Below are 14688 nucleotides of genomic sequence, written 5' to 3'. Positions count from 1 at the left end.
AGGCTACTCAACCAGCCACTAAACCGCAGAGCTGGGATTTGACTCCAGGGTCTGGACTTCCTGTATTACACTGCCAAGACATGCTAATGAGTGAGCTTTTGAATTGGGGCTTTAGCTTCTGGTAAGAGGACAGAGTCTTCAGTACACTAACTTCCTGAAAGGTAGATAAATAATATATTTAGGTGGTAAAATGTAGTTGTAATTTTATTATTTGGAAAAATAACTTCTTAGAAAATTATTATTTACCTAAAGCGACAGATATGCATAATTTCCATTGTCTGTTGGGGAAGGTTTGCAGAGTGTAGAAAATACATGGTCCTAGATAGCAAGGAATTTAAGTTCTAAAATGTTTTGATTTATGTGAAGAATATAAAACATCATGTCTCTTTTTTATTCCTATCTGCTTATTAATTAAATGCAGATGCTAGCTAAAATTTTCAGTTAGGACCTTATATTTACACATATTATTCTACTGATCACATAATCTTACATATTTAGCTTTAAACATACAGAATATTATTCTTTTCACGATGTGTTTTCATATCGTACATAACAGACGTTGTAATGCACATTGTTTCCCATTTTAGTTTTTTGTGTCGTTACTGATAGAAGTAAGCATGAAAACTCTTTTAGGATATCAGAATCCCGTTTTATTTTTAGTCGTTATGGAGTGGTTGATTTTTGTTCATTTGTAAACACTGTGCACCAGAAATACTTTTAGAAATTTGCTTTTTGACTGATAACTGAAATTTGTAACTTGTTTTTAGAGTCTTAGGCGTAGGAGTACAGCAGTCGTGCATTGCTTGCTAACTTCATGTAGACTGAGTAGAGAGGAAACACTCGAATGGAATTACATTGGAAATTACTTATCTTTGTTTTCCACGCTTTTTAAACATTGTTGACCATAAATTTTTTTTGTTGTTGTTCTTTTATTCATTTTCAAAGAAAACCGGGAAATGAGCAAAACAAGCGGGCGACTCAACAATGGCATACCTCAGATTCCAGTGAAAAGAGGAGAATCTGAATTTGATTCTTTCAGGCAGTCTCTGCCCGTGTTTGAGAAACAAGAAGAAATTGTTAAAATAATTAAAGAAAATAAAGTAGTTTTGATTGTAGGAGAAACTGGATCTGGAAAGACTACGCAGGTTTGTTTCTTCTTTGTTGTTTATGGAAGAAAAAATATTTTTCCCACAGAATAGTTTTATATCAAATTTGTATTTTAACCCAAAATGACCCCCATTTGGTTACTTTAATAGTTATTTCAGAGATATTACTCAGAGTACATTTTGAGAATTTATAGAAAGGAAATGTTTTAAAATACTTTTAAGCTAGCACATTGGGCCTTCATTTAAATAGAAATGGGGATGTGATTGGGCATCATAAAGGAATATGGACGAGGCTAGTCTTGTAACCTCCGTGAGCCAGAGCCCTCATTTGTAAAATGGAGCTAATAATTGCTCCCATTTACGGTGAAGGTTAGAGATGTCTGTAACGTGCTGATCAGTGTTTTGTACGTAGCAGCTAAATTAACAGCAGTGTTAATAATGACGTGTTAATATAAAGTCGACTGTAGACATTGAGGCCTGCGCAGGTCCCAACCTGTCTGTGGTTTGGGGTTGCTATCCGTCTCATAAAGCAAAGTAGAGGGTTTGTCTTCTGGGAAGACAAAGTCGTCTTCTCCTCTGAGAAAGCCTCCTACATAGGTTGGCTTTGGCATCTTCCGGGAATAGGGAGGCAGGGATTGAGGCCTCAGGAGTCTGGGTTTTCGGCTGAGGTAGAAAAGACAGTGCTTATAACCAGAAAGTCCAGAGTTGGGTGTAAGTAATTGTCTCCAGGACTCATTACTGTTAACCCAGCCTGGGCTTCGTGACAAGTGTAGAAGGAGAGTCCTTAATATTAAAATAATTACAATACAGCTTAAAAAAAATAAAGTTGACTGTAGAATGGAATCAGTATGACAGATTTGACTTGGATGTTTAGTATCAAAGTACTTCATTATGCAGTTTCTGGGTGACAGATTGGAAGTAAGTATGGCATAGTGATTTGACCTTGTTTATGTTCTTTACGTGTTCACATGTTAAAATAGTAAAATTACTTTGCTTTTGATAGAGATTCAGATAGAATAGTCAATATAATTTTACATCTTTTCTTTTATGGACACATAAATTTGCTTTTGACAATTGCTTAACATTTCCTATGGTCATATTTGTTGGTGTAATAAACCTAGTCCATAGGTAAGGCAAGGGAGTGGAGGCAAAGTTGACTATAAAGTTTACCACTTATTTACTTGAAGGACTTAACCATTTTTACAGAAGTATAACTATCCCTAAAACTTGAGCCTTTAAAACTAAATAAGGAAAAACATGATGAAATTTTTATCTGAGCACAATATATAAGATTTTTCTTCGGTGTGAGTCCTTTTATGATTAATTGAAATTCCATGGAGTCATTCCAGAGAATCTGTTCAGTTGTTGATTGTTTTAGTATTAGAGTAAGTTTTACCAGTAGGTTTTAATTGTACCGGTTCTAATTATATTGAACAGAGATTATGAGTGTTCACTTTGGCAGCACATACACTGAACAGAGATTATGAAAGTTTTGACAAATATAACAAATATGTTTTCATTTAAATTATTTGAATATTCTTGCTAAATGATCTTTGTATATGGGCATTAAGTATGCTTATTTTCACAATTATGTATATCATTTAATAGGTATGAAGATACTTGAGAATTTAATTAGAAATGAATTATTTGCTTTTTGCTTTTCAAGAAGAAACTATTAATCTAATGGGTTTACATCTAAGAAATGATCGCATCTTATTTGAGGAGTTAAAGTAAAATTACTGATGTGTCTGTTTTATGAAATATAAATAGAATTTAAAGTTCATATCATTGACCAGTTTCATCTTGCTTTTAGTAGCATTAGGAAGTTAATTGCCTTTTGCATTTTCATGTTCATTGTTCATGTTCATTATGTAAAATTCAAACATTATGGAAAATAGTACATAGAAAGTGAAAGATTTCTAATTCTCTTGCTACTCTCCATGTACTTTTTCTTTCTTTTTTTTTTTTTTTAAGATTTTATTTATTCGTCAGAGAGAGAGCACTAGCAGGGGCAGTGGCAGGCAGAGCAGGCAGACAGAGAAGCAGGCTCCCCACTGAGCAAGGAGCCCGATGCCGGGACTCAATCCCAGGATGCTGGGATCATGACCTGAGCGAAAGGCAGACGCTCAACTGACTGAGCCACCCAGGTGTCCCTCTCCATGCATTTTTGTCAGAAACTTGGGAGTATGTATTTCTGTTTTGTTTTTTTTTTTTTAAGACTTTATTTATTTATTTGGCAGAGAGAGAGAGACAGCGAGAGAGGGAACACAAGCAGGGGGAGTGTGAGAGGGAGAAGCAGGCTTCCCGCGGAGCAGGGAGCCCGATGTGGGGCTCGATCCCAGGACCCTGGGATTATGACATGAGCCAAAGGCAGACGCTTAACGACTGAGCCACCCAGGCGCCCTGGAGAGAGAGAATCTTAAGCAGACTCTACCCCCAGGGCAGAGCCGGACATGGGTGTTCGATCTCATAACTCTGAGATCATGACCTGGGCCGAAATCAAAATCAGGAGTTGGACGCTTAACCAACTGAGCCACGTAGGGGCTCTGTGTGTGAATTTGTGTTTAATATTTTAGTTTCTCTTGTGAAAAAGATGTTTTAAAGTTACATTTCCTAGTTGATTGTTAGAAGTTACGTGAAAGTTGTTGATTTTATGATTATTTTATGTTAGGACATGTCACAGAACTTTTTTTTTAGTTCCAGTAGTTTTTCCATTGTGGTTGACTTGGACCTTCTGGGTATACAATCATGTCATCTCATAGGACTTTAAAACTTTCATTTCAGATTCCTCAGTTCCTTTTAGATGATTGCTTTAAAAATGGTATCCCCTGCCGTATATTTTGTACCCAGCCAAGACGGTTAGCAGCAATTGCTGTGGCCGAAAGAGTTGCTGCAGAAAGAAGGGAAAGGATTGGTCAAACAATTGGATATCAGATCCGGTTAGAAAGCAGGTAATGCCGGTTCTCCTGTAGCCTGTCTTCGATCATTCTTCGAAAAGACTAATGTTTCTATTTCACTAAATACAGAGGATATGTTGGTTGAAAAATTAGATGATCATTTTGCTTCAAGTAAGTCTTTGATAAGATGTTGAGGTCATGACTGAACTTAGTAAGGTTTTGAATACATAGCTTAAGAAAGAGTTGGGCCGTAGATACAAAGCCCGTTTCATAGTTTTATGATCAAATACAAGTTATTTCACCTCTTTGAACCTTGGTTTTCTCATCTATAAAATGGGCCAATAAAAGCAGCTAGAGCCCAGGTTTGATGTGAAGTTTATAGTAAACAATAAATGGTAGTAACGGAATTGATTATTAGAAGTGGTACTAGTAGTACCTTCTTGATGAGTGGTACTGTTTCTTTGTTCTCAGTAGTTTGGATATAGTAATTCAGAAAGCTGCTCACTTATGATGCACTTTTTTCCCCTGAGCAACAAGTGTTAAAGGTTTTTTAAAAAAAAAAAAAAAAATCAATTTATGGTTCCTTAACAAAATAATCAATTAATTAAAGGCTGTTAGTAATAAAAATTTTGAAAGTTATCAGGTATGAAATACATATTTCACATAACTTGGGTCATAAAGCATGCATACCAGTTTACCATTATATTAGTAACCTTAAGTAACCTTTGTTAAAGTACATACAAGACCAACATTTAATGTGATCATGTTTTCATTACATATAAGAGTTGTAATTGCACGCTTTATTTTTATTTTTTTAAAAAGGGTTTCTCCAAAGACACTTCTGACATTTTGCACTAATGGGGTATTGCTTCGTACGTTGATGGCAGGAGATAGTACATTGTCAACTGTGACACATGTTATTGTGGTAAGAATATTGCTGAGTTTGCCATATATAACTCAGATTGTTTAAAGCTTTGAATATATAATGACATTTTTAGGATAGGGTATGCATGAGAACCAATTTTTTTGAACAGCTATTATAATCAAGTTACTTTTTATTGCCTATAATTGTTAGATGTAAATACTTGTATTAAGTAGAGATATTCTTACTGTCAGGTTTTATGAGGGCAAATAAAGTAGGTAAGTTTTTTCAAAAGTGGTTTTTACATGGGAAAATGATACACGTGCTTAGCATTCCCCAGAATGGTGAAAGTTTTCTTTTTTCTCTGTGCTTAGTCACCTGATTCCTCCTTTAGCTAATATGTATTTCCCAGTCTTAGGGGTACACTTAGTAGTCATTTAATTTCATAGTTAAGCTGCTAAATTAAGTAGCTGCTGATGAAGTAGATGAATTACCACCTTATTAAATTCTAAGTTTTTCTCGAGTTTGTGTCAGGAAAACATTAGATTAAATTGTATAAGTTTGCAATAAGCAGTTTTTGGAAACTTATTAGTTCCGTGCATTCAAACCAAAGGGTGCACCTGTGCCCGATGCTAACGGAAGCATATTTAAATATATTTTGTATGTATTAAAAGTACATCAAATTAGACTCCAGTAATTCAGAATTTGTTGTAGTTTGTGTGTCTTTTATATCTTCTAAGAGGCAGTGCTTTGTTACCCACAGTGGTTGTTGATGTCTGATTATTTCTGAATTGTCCATAATACAAAATTTTCATGAGTACTGATTGGCCTTATTCACATTTAATTTGAATTAGTATAAAACCTAGCAGCTCCATAATTTTAAAGACTTAGTCATCCATAATGTTTTAACTATTCCATGGTTTTATTTTTGTTTATTGCAGGATGAAGTACACGAAAGGGATCGATTTAGTGATTTTTTACTTACGAAGTTAAGAGATCTTTTGCAAAAGCACCCAACTTTGAAACTTATTCTTTCTAGTGCCGCCTTGGATGTAAATCTTTTTATAAGATATTTTGGAAGTTGTCCAGTGATATATAGTAAGTTAAATGATCAGATTTCTTCTAGGATTTTTATGAAGGTATACTTTTTGGCATGATTATATTTATTGTAATAGGAGTTGGGAATGGTCTGAAGTAGAGAGCATCCATTTCTCTTTTCTCTGAGGTATGCCTCAAAAACTCTCTAGATCTTCATCTACTCCTTTTCCATCCACACTCTTTGGGACTGTGTTGGGAGGGCAGTTCTCCTGTCTTAAAAGGAAATGTGCTTTATTTTGGTCCTGTATCCTTTAATTCTGTCCTCCAGTTTCCCCTTTGTTGCTAGACTTCTTGAAAGAGTAGTCTACGCTTGCATGTTTATTTCCTATGTACTTCTACATAGACTGCCACTTCACTTTTCTCTTGTCCTTTAATCCAAACTTGTTTTAACACCGATCTTTTAAAAAAATTATTAAATTCCTCCTTAAAAATTGAAAAAGTTGTATGTGTTTACCTCAATGATATAGTACAAATATATATAGGAGAGAGGTTCAAAATTGCCCATCCTCTTTCCAGTTTATGTCTCACTTTCCTGAGATTACTTGAGGTTAAAGCCTCCTGTATACCCTTTCTCATGTTGTCCATGCTCATACAACATATGCAAATAGATCCATATACCTGAGATATACAGAAATTGGTTTGAGAAATGAGCACATGCCTTATACATTAGTTTGCAATTTGCTAAAGCAAATTGACATATGACAGTACATCATGAAAAATCCTCCAGTGTAGTAGCTGTAGATGTAGTTCATTATTTTTTTTGATGTAGTTCATTATTTTAAGCAGCTGTTGTAATATTTCATAATACGCATGTACTATGATTTATTTAACCATTTATCTTTGGACACTCAGGTTGGTTCTAGACTCTCCTCTCCTCCCACCATAAACAGTGTTGTAATAAACATCCTTGTGTATATATCCTTATATACTGGTGCTCTTATTTCTAGGGAGAGATTCCTGAAACTAACATTGTTGAGTAAAAAGACTGTATTTGTTCTTAATTTTAACAGATTTTGCCACTGTACTTTTTCAGAGAGCTGAAATGATTTATATGTATTTCTGTAGTGCATGGGGCTGTTCATTTGTGCATTCTTACCAGTATTGTTTTGATACTGATTTAATTGCAAAGCCTACTATTTAAATTTTGCACAAAGATCTTAAGTTTTCTGTATTTCTCATGGTTGCCTCCCCCCCCCCCCCCTTTTTGGGTGGGAAATGCTCACATCTCAGTGTAATTGACAACACCGCCTCCTAAGTCTTGTATTCTGCATTAGAGCCGATACTGTCACGGTCTCCTTTGTGTGCTTATGTTGGTATTTTATGGGATTCCTCCCCTGATCCATTTTCTTTTTTTCTCTTCCTTACTCACCTTCCCTTCCCTTCTTCCATTTGTTTTTCCTCTTTTTTCCTGCTCCGTGCTGTACTCTACTAGGTACTGGAGATAAACGGGTAGTTTCCCTGGAAGCTCTTATTCATGCCCTTGGCTTCTACTTTCTTTTTTATACTCATGACTCCTGAATCCTCATTTCCAATTCAAACTAATCTTCAGGGCTTTGGGCTTGGATGTCTTATAAGCAGCTCATCTCTAATATGTCCCAAGCTAAATATTTAATCTCTTCTACAAAATCTACTTCCCATTTGTTGCCCATTTTAGTTAATCCTACCATCAACCTAGTCACCTAAGGCGCAAACCTGTCTGTCTTCTCATAATATTCTTGGATGATAAGATACATAAAATGTAAATGTCTGCTAACTGGAAGCTCGTTTTGGCACCTCACGTTTGACGTGTCTGACACCAAACCCCAACTCCAACCGGCCAACCTGTGGCTTTCAGCTTTCCTTGTTACTTCAGAGAATGACATCATCATCTACCCAGTTTTGTGAGCCAGACATCCAAGAAACATGGTTGATGCTTCTTATCATTCCTCCACATCCAATTTAGTGCTGAGTTCTGCGAATTTTACTTTCTGACTATCTCTAGAGTCTGTATTTTTTCATTTTTATCATCACCAGTTTCATTCAAATGTTGTTCTCTTTCATGTGAATTATTGGAATGATCCAGTCAGTTCCATCCCTTCTGCTCTGTTTTAAATATGTGCTGTCCATTGCAGCCAGAGTGGTCTTTTCTGACATGGAATTCCAAGGATGTTGAACACACTCTTGAGCTTAAGACTTTGGATAACCTTTATCTCAGGATGAAGAGCTAGATCCTTAATAAGACTTGCCTCATCTCGAACTGCAGTCCCTTCTTTACTCCCTGTCTCCTGCCATATTCCGACTAGCTTGGCCGTTTAGTTTCTTGAAAATATCATACTCTTTCCCAACATAGATGTTTGCATGTGCTTTTATTTTCTTCATTGTACACTTTCTTCTCTCCTATTAGTTTAGTATTTTGTTTACCCCTTCTCTTGGTCTTCATCTTCTCTAAGAAAATGATTTCCTTAACTCATTCAGATCCCCCATTATGTCATGGTATCTTGTACTTCTCTCTAAGAGGACTTATTACAACTCTGTTTTTACATTTATATTCTGGATTATTGGATTAATGTTTGTCTCCCTTGCTAGTACGTAAGCTTCAGGAGATGAGGACACAGCTGTGCTTCTTCTTAGGATTTGTATTCCTGGTGCCTAGCATGATGGCAAACACATGATAAGTAGGTCATACACCCTGGAAGAAATAGGCAAATGAACAGTTCTGTAACATAAAAATCAGAATTATGTTTACAGTATCATGAGGATGACTTGCCCTGTGGAATTGCATCTGGATTTTATACTCAGGTTCATTAACTCAGTATTCTCATGTTTTTATGTATATTATCTCTAAGATGCAAATCGACTCTTTAAAGTATTCCTGTTATTTAGTACAGGGAAGACCATTTGAAGTAAAAGAAATGTTTCTGGAAGACATCTTAAGAACTACTGGATACACAAACAAAGAAATGCTAAAATACAAAAAGGAAAAACAACGAGGTAAGCTTTTTATCAAATAATAAAGTACTATTGATACTGGGTTTTTAGAGTATTATACTGTGGAGGTACAAGGACACTTGAAAGTTTTTTCCTTTGTATATAATTGTATAATATTATATTAGAATTCTGTCCCAAGTGTACTTTTTTTTTTTTTTTTTAAGATTTTATTTATTTATTTGAGAGAGAGAATGAGATAGAGAGAGCATGAGAGGGGGGAGGGTCAGAGGGAGAAGCAGACTCCCCGCTGAGCAGGGAGCCCGATGCGGGACTCGATCCCAGGACTCCAGGATCATGACCTGAGCCGAAGGCAGTTGCTTAACCAACTGAGCCACCCAGGCGCCCTGTCCCAAGTGTACTTTTTACATTGTGGTTTATGCCCATAAATTATAATCTGTAGAGAGGAATTCAAAGTGGATGCCAGGGTTGAGGAGGAGTGTGTCCGTATCCAGAGATGCAACCAGTGTTGTAAGGAGACAGAAGAGTATGTGCTGCTGCATATGTGATAGGCCACGTATGGTAAGAGTGCGGTATGCCACAGCAGAGCTCATGGGACGGGAGTGGGGAGTGGGCGGAAGGATTGAAAAGAGTAGCATGTGAGGGATAACAAGCTCATCTTTGATACAAATGTCAAGTCTTTAAATCTTGAGTTTTCTTTTTTTTTTTTTTAGAGAGAGTGAGCCTGAGTGCAGGGGTAGGGGGTGCAGAGTGGTAGAAGGAGAGGGAGAGAGAGAATCCCAAGCAGTCTCCACGTTCATCATGGAGCCTGATGCGGGGCTCGATCTCGCGACCCTGAGATCATGACCTGAGCCCAAATCAGGAGTTGGATGCTTAACCAACCGAGCCACCCAGGCACCCCTCAAATCTTGATTTTGTTATGAGTTGCATCTGTACTTCGAATTTAGCATTATTTGCCCATTAATACATCTCTTATCATGACTTACACTTATCTCTCAGCTTTTGAGTTAGGGTGAGATTCTTTTTTGCTGACTTTTTTTTTTTAAGCTTTTATTTATTTATTTGAGAGAGAGAGAATGAGAGAGAGCACATGAGAGGGGTTAGGGTCAGAGGGAGAAGCAGACTCCCTGCCGAGCAGGGAGCCCGATGCGGGACTAGATCCAGGGACTCCAGGATCATGACCTGAGCCGAAGGCAGTCGCTTAACCAACTGAGCCACCCAGGCACCCTCTTTTTTGCTGACTTTTAACTGCATTATTCATGATAGAAGATTTGGCTTCAAGCTTTGATTTCTTTGTTTAGTCTGTATGACCTTAGACCGGTATCTTAAGTTCTTTGGATTATCCACCTGAAGAAAAGCAACTAGCAGTGCCTATTTCACAGTGCAGTGCTGGAGCACTAGTATGCAGATCATAAAACTATATCTTTAAACTTTTGAAGGTGAAAATGGTGTATAATTTTTATCTCAAGCAACTGGCATGGTGGTAGAAGTTCAGTAAATGGTTTTCTACACAGTGCTGTATGAATATTAGTCACTGACTTAAGCAATATTTAGTGTATGGCTAAAATACCGTTCTTTGAATTTGGACTTACTTAGAAGTAAACTTCTCACTAATAACACGAACTAGATGATGTTTTTAAGCAGTTTCATGTGTCCTTAAGGTTCCGCATAACACATTTTACTAAATGTTTCTTGATAATGTATTTTGAAAAAGTAACTTCAAAATTAGGCCAACTTCTAAGTATTTTCAAACTCAATTTTTTTTTTTTTTTAAAGATTTTATTTCTTTATTTGACACAGAGAGAGAGCAGGAGAAGCAGATTCTCCACTGAGCAGGGAGCCTGATGCAGGGCTTGATCCCAGGATCCTGGGATCATGACCTGAGCTGAAGGCAGACGCCTAACGACTGAGCCACCCAGGCGCCCCCAAGCTCACTTAATTTTTTTAAACAAAGGAATATATTCCCCAAAATAAAGCATTTATCTGCTTATTCTTTCTTTTGTTACTAATTTAGAAGAGAAACAGCAAACCACCCTTACAGAATGGTATTCCGCTCAAGAGAATACTTTCAAGCCTGAGTCTCAGAGGCAGAGAACTGTTCCCAATGTGACTGAAGAGTATGATTTATTGGATGACGGTGGTGATGCTGTCTTCAGCCAGTTGGTAAGACCTTGTTGGTTTCACACTGATATTTTGAGTGAAAATCGTACAGTTTAAAGAACATCTTATGAGATTATAATTGTTACTGCATTATTACAGTGTAATTCTCTTAGTTTATCTTAGGCTATAACCTATTTTTTCAGAACAACTTTCTAATGTACTTTTTTTTGGCAAATAATGCAGCGTCTTTTATTATTTTGTTCTCAGTTTAAATAATTTCAATAAAATAAATTTTTGGAAGAAAATAGTTATAGATATTATACATATACATTATTAGTCTGATATTTTATCATCTCAAAAGTTTAAGAACCTGTGAGCTAAACAATGTAAGATAAGCTCAGTTAAGAGAAAATTGAGAAAAGACTCTTGATATTAGAGCACATAATCCACCAGCCAGCTGTGTGACTTTATAAAATCACTTACACACTGTAGACCTCAGTCTCTTCTCTGCTCCTTTTCTTTTTTCTATTTTGCTACAGCATCTTTTACAAATGAAATATTTCATAGAAGCCCAGCGTGCTCATCCTCAGTGTCCACCCCCATCCCTCAGTGGGGCCTCTGCTACCTTGGGTTTCATGGAATCTGTTTGAAAACTGGAACTAGCTGGTTTCCTAGGCGTCTTCTGGTCTTTCATTCTGGTTTAGAATTCTTTAAAAGGCATTGGTGATTAGTGTGATGCAAAATATTGCTGGGCTTGTATACTTTTTAGAAAATTTTACCTGTTTTGAGCATGAGAAGGTATATATGCAGTCACCTAAGCAGATATGTTTTAAGTTCTAATGCATCCAAATGAACTATACATGTTTCTAAAAATGCTTTTGAAGAATGTTTAGAAGTTGTTAGGTAGTATGGGGAACATCCTTTTGGTTCAGTGAACAGCATTTTGACCATTAAATTAGTGTTTCTTAAGCCTGGCTGTGCATGATCGTCACCTCAGGAACTTTTAAAGCCCCATAGAATCTGGCCTCCATCAGCAGAGGTTCTAACGAACTTGCTCTGGGGTGGGACCTGGCATGAGTGTTGAAAAACACAGGGGGTGGTCCCTCTGGTGTGCAGCTGGGAGGGAGAACCACTGGGGTACAGGTGTATTTCGCAGTGTTCTGCCAGAAGCACATTTAGTTAATATTTTGACTGAATCATCCTCCTTTGTTTACAAACTCATTCTCAGAGAAGAGATAAATGTAAGAACAAGATGCTGTAGTATAAGTGGAATGTTTGTGTTGAGATGAGAAACTTTTATGTCAAAGCCGACGATGTAATATATGGTTAGTAGTCCTTGTGGCCATTGTGGTCATCTCACATTCTTTGCATATAAAGGTTAAGCTGTTGGGTAATTTATAATCTTTGCTTTTTTTTTTTTTTTTAAAGACAGAAAAAGATGTGAATTGCCTTGAACCATGGTTAATAAAGGAAATGGATGCTTGTCTCTCTGACATATGGCTACATAAAGATGTTGATGCCTTTGCTCAGGTCTTTCACCTTATTTTAACTGAAAATGTTAGTGGTACGTGTAATTTCTTAAAACATATTTTTATTACTCTTATGGTTATTTCTGGTGGAAATGTAGTTTAATTCAAAGTGTATGTACTACATTTTTGTTCATTACTGGTAATTTGTTCTTTTGGAGTACTTATTTCACATGGACAAATCAGGATCTTATTAGCGTAGTAGAACAAATAAATACTGTGTTAAATCAGGGATTCTTTTTTTTTTTTTTTTTTTAAGTAAGTTCTTCGCCCAACGTGGGGCTTGAACTCATGACCCCAAGATCAAGAGTCCCATGCTCTACCGACTGAGTCAGTCAGGTGCCCCTAAATCTTGTGATTCTTAATCTAGTTGTCTCCAGAAAGGTTATACGGGGTCTGTGAATATATGACAGTTATGTGCAAAAGTATATTTATGTATATGTATTGTGTATATAAATATACTCCCTTCCCTGCCAAGGGAATATCTTGGATTTTTAAAGAAATTTGCGTTTTCAAAAAAGGAAGGAAGAGCAAGGTTAATAACTTTGCTCTAGATTTTGTATTTAGTAAATGGAAGATTTCAGCATACCTTTAGTTATATGAGCTCAAGTACTAATTCACATGGATATGCTTTATGTCATGTGATGTGTTTTCACTAATGACCTATCCTGATTTTATTAGTTGATTATAGTGGATACTGGTAACCAGAGGTCAGTTTCAGAGCCCTGAAGGCTTCTAGGCAAAAGACAGAATGAAAAACCATAGAAGGTCAGTACTGAAAAGGATTTAGATGTCAAGTAATTTATCCCCTCACTTAAACTTCTCAGCATTATTATTATTGTTATAATTATTGATTATTCCTTTCTTGAAACACTTTCTTCAGTTAACCTCTCAGATTCTGTGCTTGCTTTATTTTCTTCTTTCTCGTCTCCCTCGCTGGAACTTCTTGGTTTCTTCAGCAGAATTTTCCCCTTTTCCCTGACTTCTTCTTTTTTTTTTTTTTAAGATTTTATTTATTTGTTTGAGAGAGAGAGAATGAGAGAGAGAGAGAGAGAGCACATGAGAGGGGGGAGGGTCAGAGGGAGAAACAGACTCCCTGCTCAGCAGGGAGCCCAATCCCTGACTTCTTAAATATGGAATGGCCCAGGCCTCAATCCTTTGGTGTTGCTTCTGTTTACACTTTACTTCTAATGTGGATCTCATCTAGTCATCGTTTTAAATATTTATTTAAAATGACTCTTAATTTTACTGTTTCAGTCCTGACCTCCCCCCCTGACTTGAGTACACCTGATCACTTGACATCTCCCCTTGGGTGTCTATTAGGAGACTAAAACTAGGTACGCCCCAAACAACTTTTGGTTCCCTTCTCACTTCCTTCCTGACCTGCCTTTTCCTAAATGATCATAATCAGTTGTAGACTTCTTTAAAAATTCATGTGCCTGGCCATCCCAGACGTTTTGAAACTGAATTTTCACCTAGTTGCTGAGGCAACAAAACATAAAGTAAGTCATTTTTTTAGAAAAGATTTTATTTATTTAATTTGAGAGAGAGTGCATGAGTGGGGGCGGGGAGGGGCGGCGGGGGGAGAAGCAGACTCCCCACTGAGCAGGGAGCCCCATGTGGGACTTGATCCCAGGACCCTGAGATCATGACCTGAGCCGAAGGCAGACGCTTAATGACTGAGCCACCCAGGCGCCCCCCCCCTTTTTTTTTTTTAAAGATTTTTATTTATTTATTTGACAGAGAGAGACACAGCAAGAGAGGGAACACAAGCAGGGGCTGGTAGTTTTACCTTCTAATTAAATCCTGAATCTGACCCTATTTTACTTCCCCTACTGCTGCCATTCTAGTCCAAGCCAACATTTCTCTCTGGGGATGATTGTAGTAGCCTGTGAACTGCTTTTATTCTTATGTCATTATAGTCTGTTCTCCAGAGAACAATCAGACTGATCCTTTCAAAAAAACCTGGATCATGCTACTTCCCGGCTTTCCACTCTCCCGTGGCTTTCAGTTACACTTTGAATAAAAATCAGAGTTCTTTCCCTGATTGGGTCTCTGACTGCCTTTTTTTTTAACTTATTATTTTTAAATTTTATTTTATTTTATTATGTTAGTCACCATACAGTATATCATTAGTTTTTGATGTAGTGTTCCATGATTCATTGTTTGCATAT

At 36.8% G+C, this 14688-nt stretch overlaps 1 protein-coding gene across 6 annotated transcripts in view; it reads left to right on the top strand.

Moving 5' to 3' along the window:
• Positions 1 to 14688, top strand: part of YTHDC2 (YTH N6-methyladenosine RNA binding protein C2) — a 70871-nt gene that overhangs the window by 10997 nt on the left and 45186 nt on the right. For all 6 annotated transcript variants that reach the window (XR_013445866.1, XM_078067616.1, XM_078067615.1 and 3 more), the window contains 7 exons: positions 946 to 1145; positions 3891 to 4057; positions 4826 to 4928; positions 5807 to 5963; positions 8826 to 8933; positions 10903 to 11051; positions 12417 to 12552. Coding sequence is in view for 5 of the 6 variants with exons in the window: in XM_078067616.1 (XP_077923742.1) it covers positions 946 to 1145; positions 3891 to 4057; positions 4826 to 4928; positions 5807 to 5963; positions 8826 to 8933; positions 10903 to 11051; positions 12417 to 12552 (1020 nt within the window). In the remaining variant the exon portion in view is untranslated. The remainder of the gene's footprint in view (positions 1 to 945; positions 1146 to 3890; positions 4058 to 4825; positions 4929 to 5806; positions 5964 to 8825; positions 8934 to 10902; positions 11052 to 12416; positions 12553 to 14688) is intronic.

Source organism: Halichoerus grypus, chromosome 2 (assembly GCF_964656455.1).
Source record: "Halichoerus grypus chromosome 2, mHalGry1.hap1.1, whole genome shotgun sequence".
Classification (NCBI taxonomy): Eukaryota; Metazoa; Chordata; class Mammalia; order Carnivora; family Phocidae; genus Halichoerus; species Halichoerus grypus.
The sequence above is the reverse complement of the archived record's forward strand: the minus strand, read 5'-3'. Positions and strand labels throughout refer to the sequence as shown.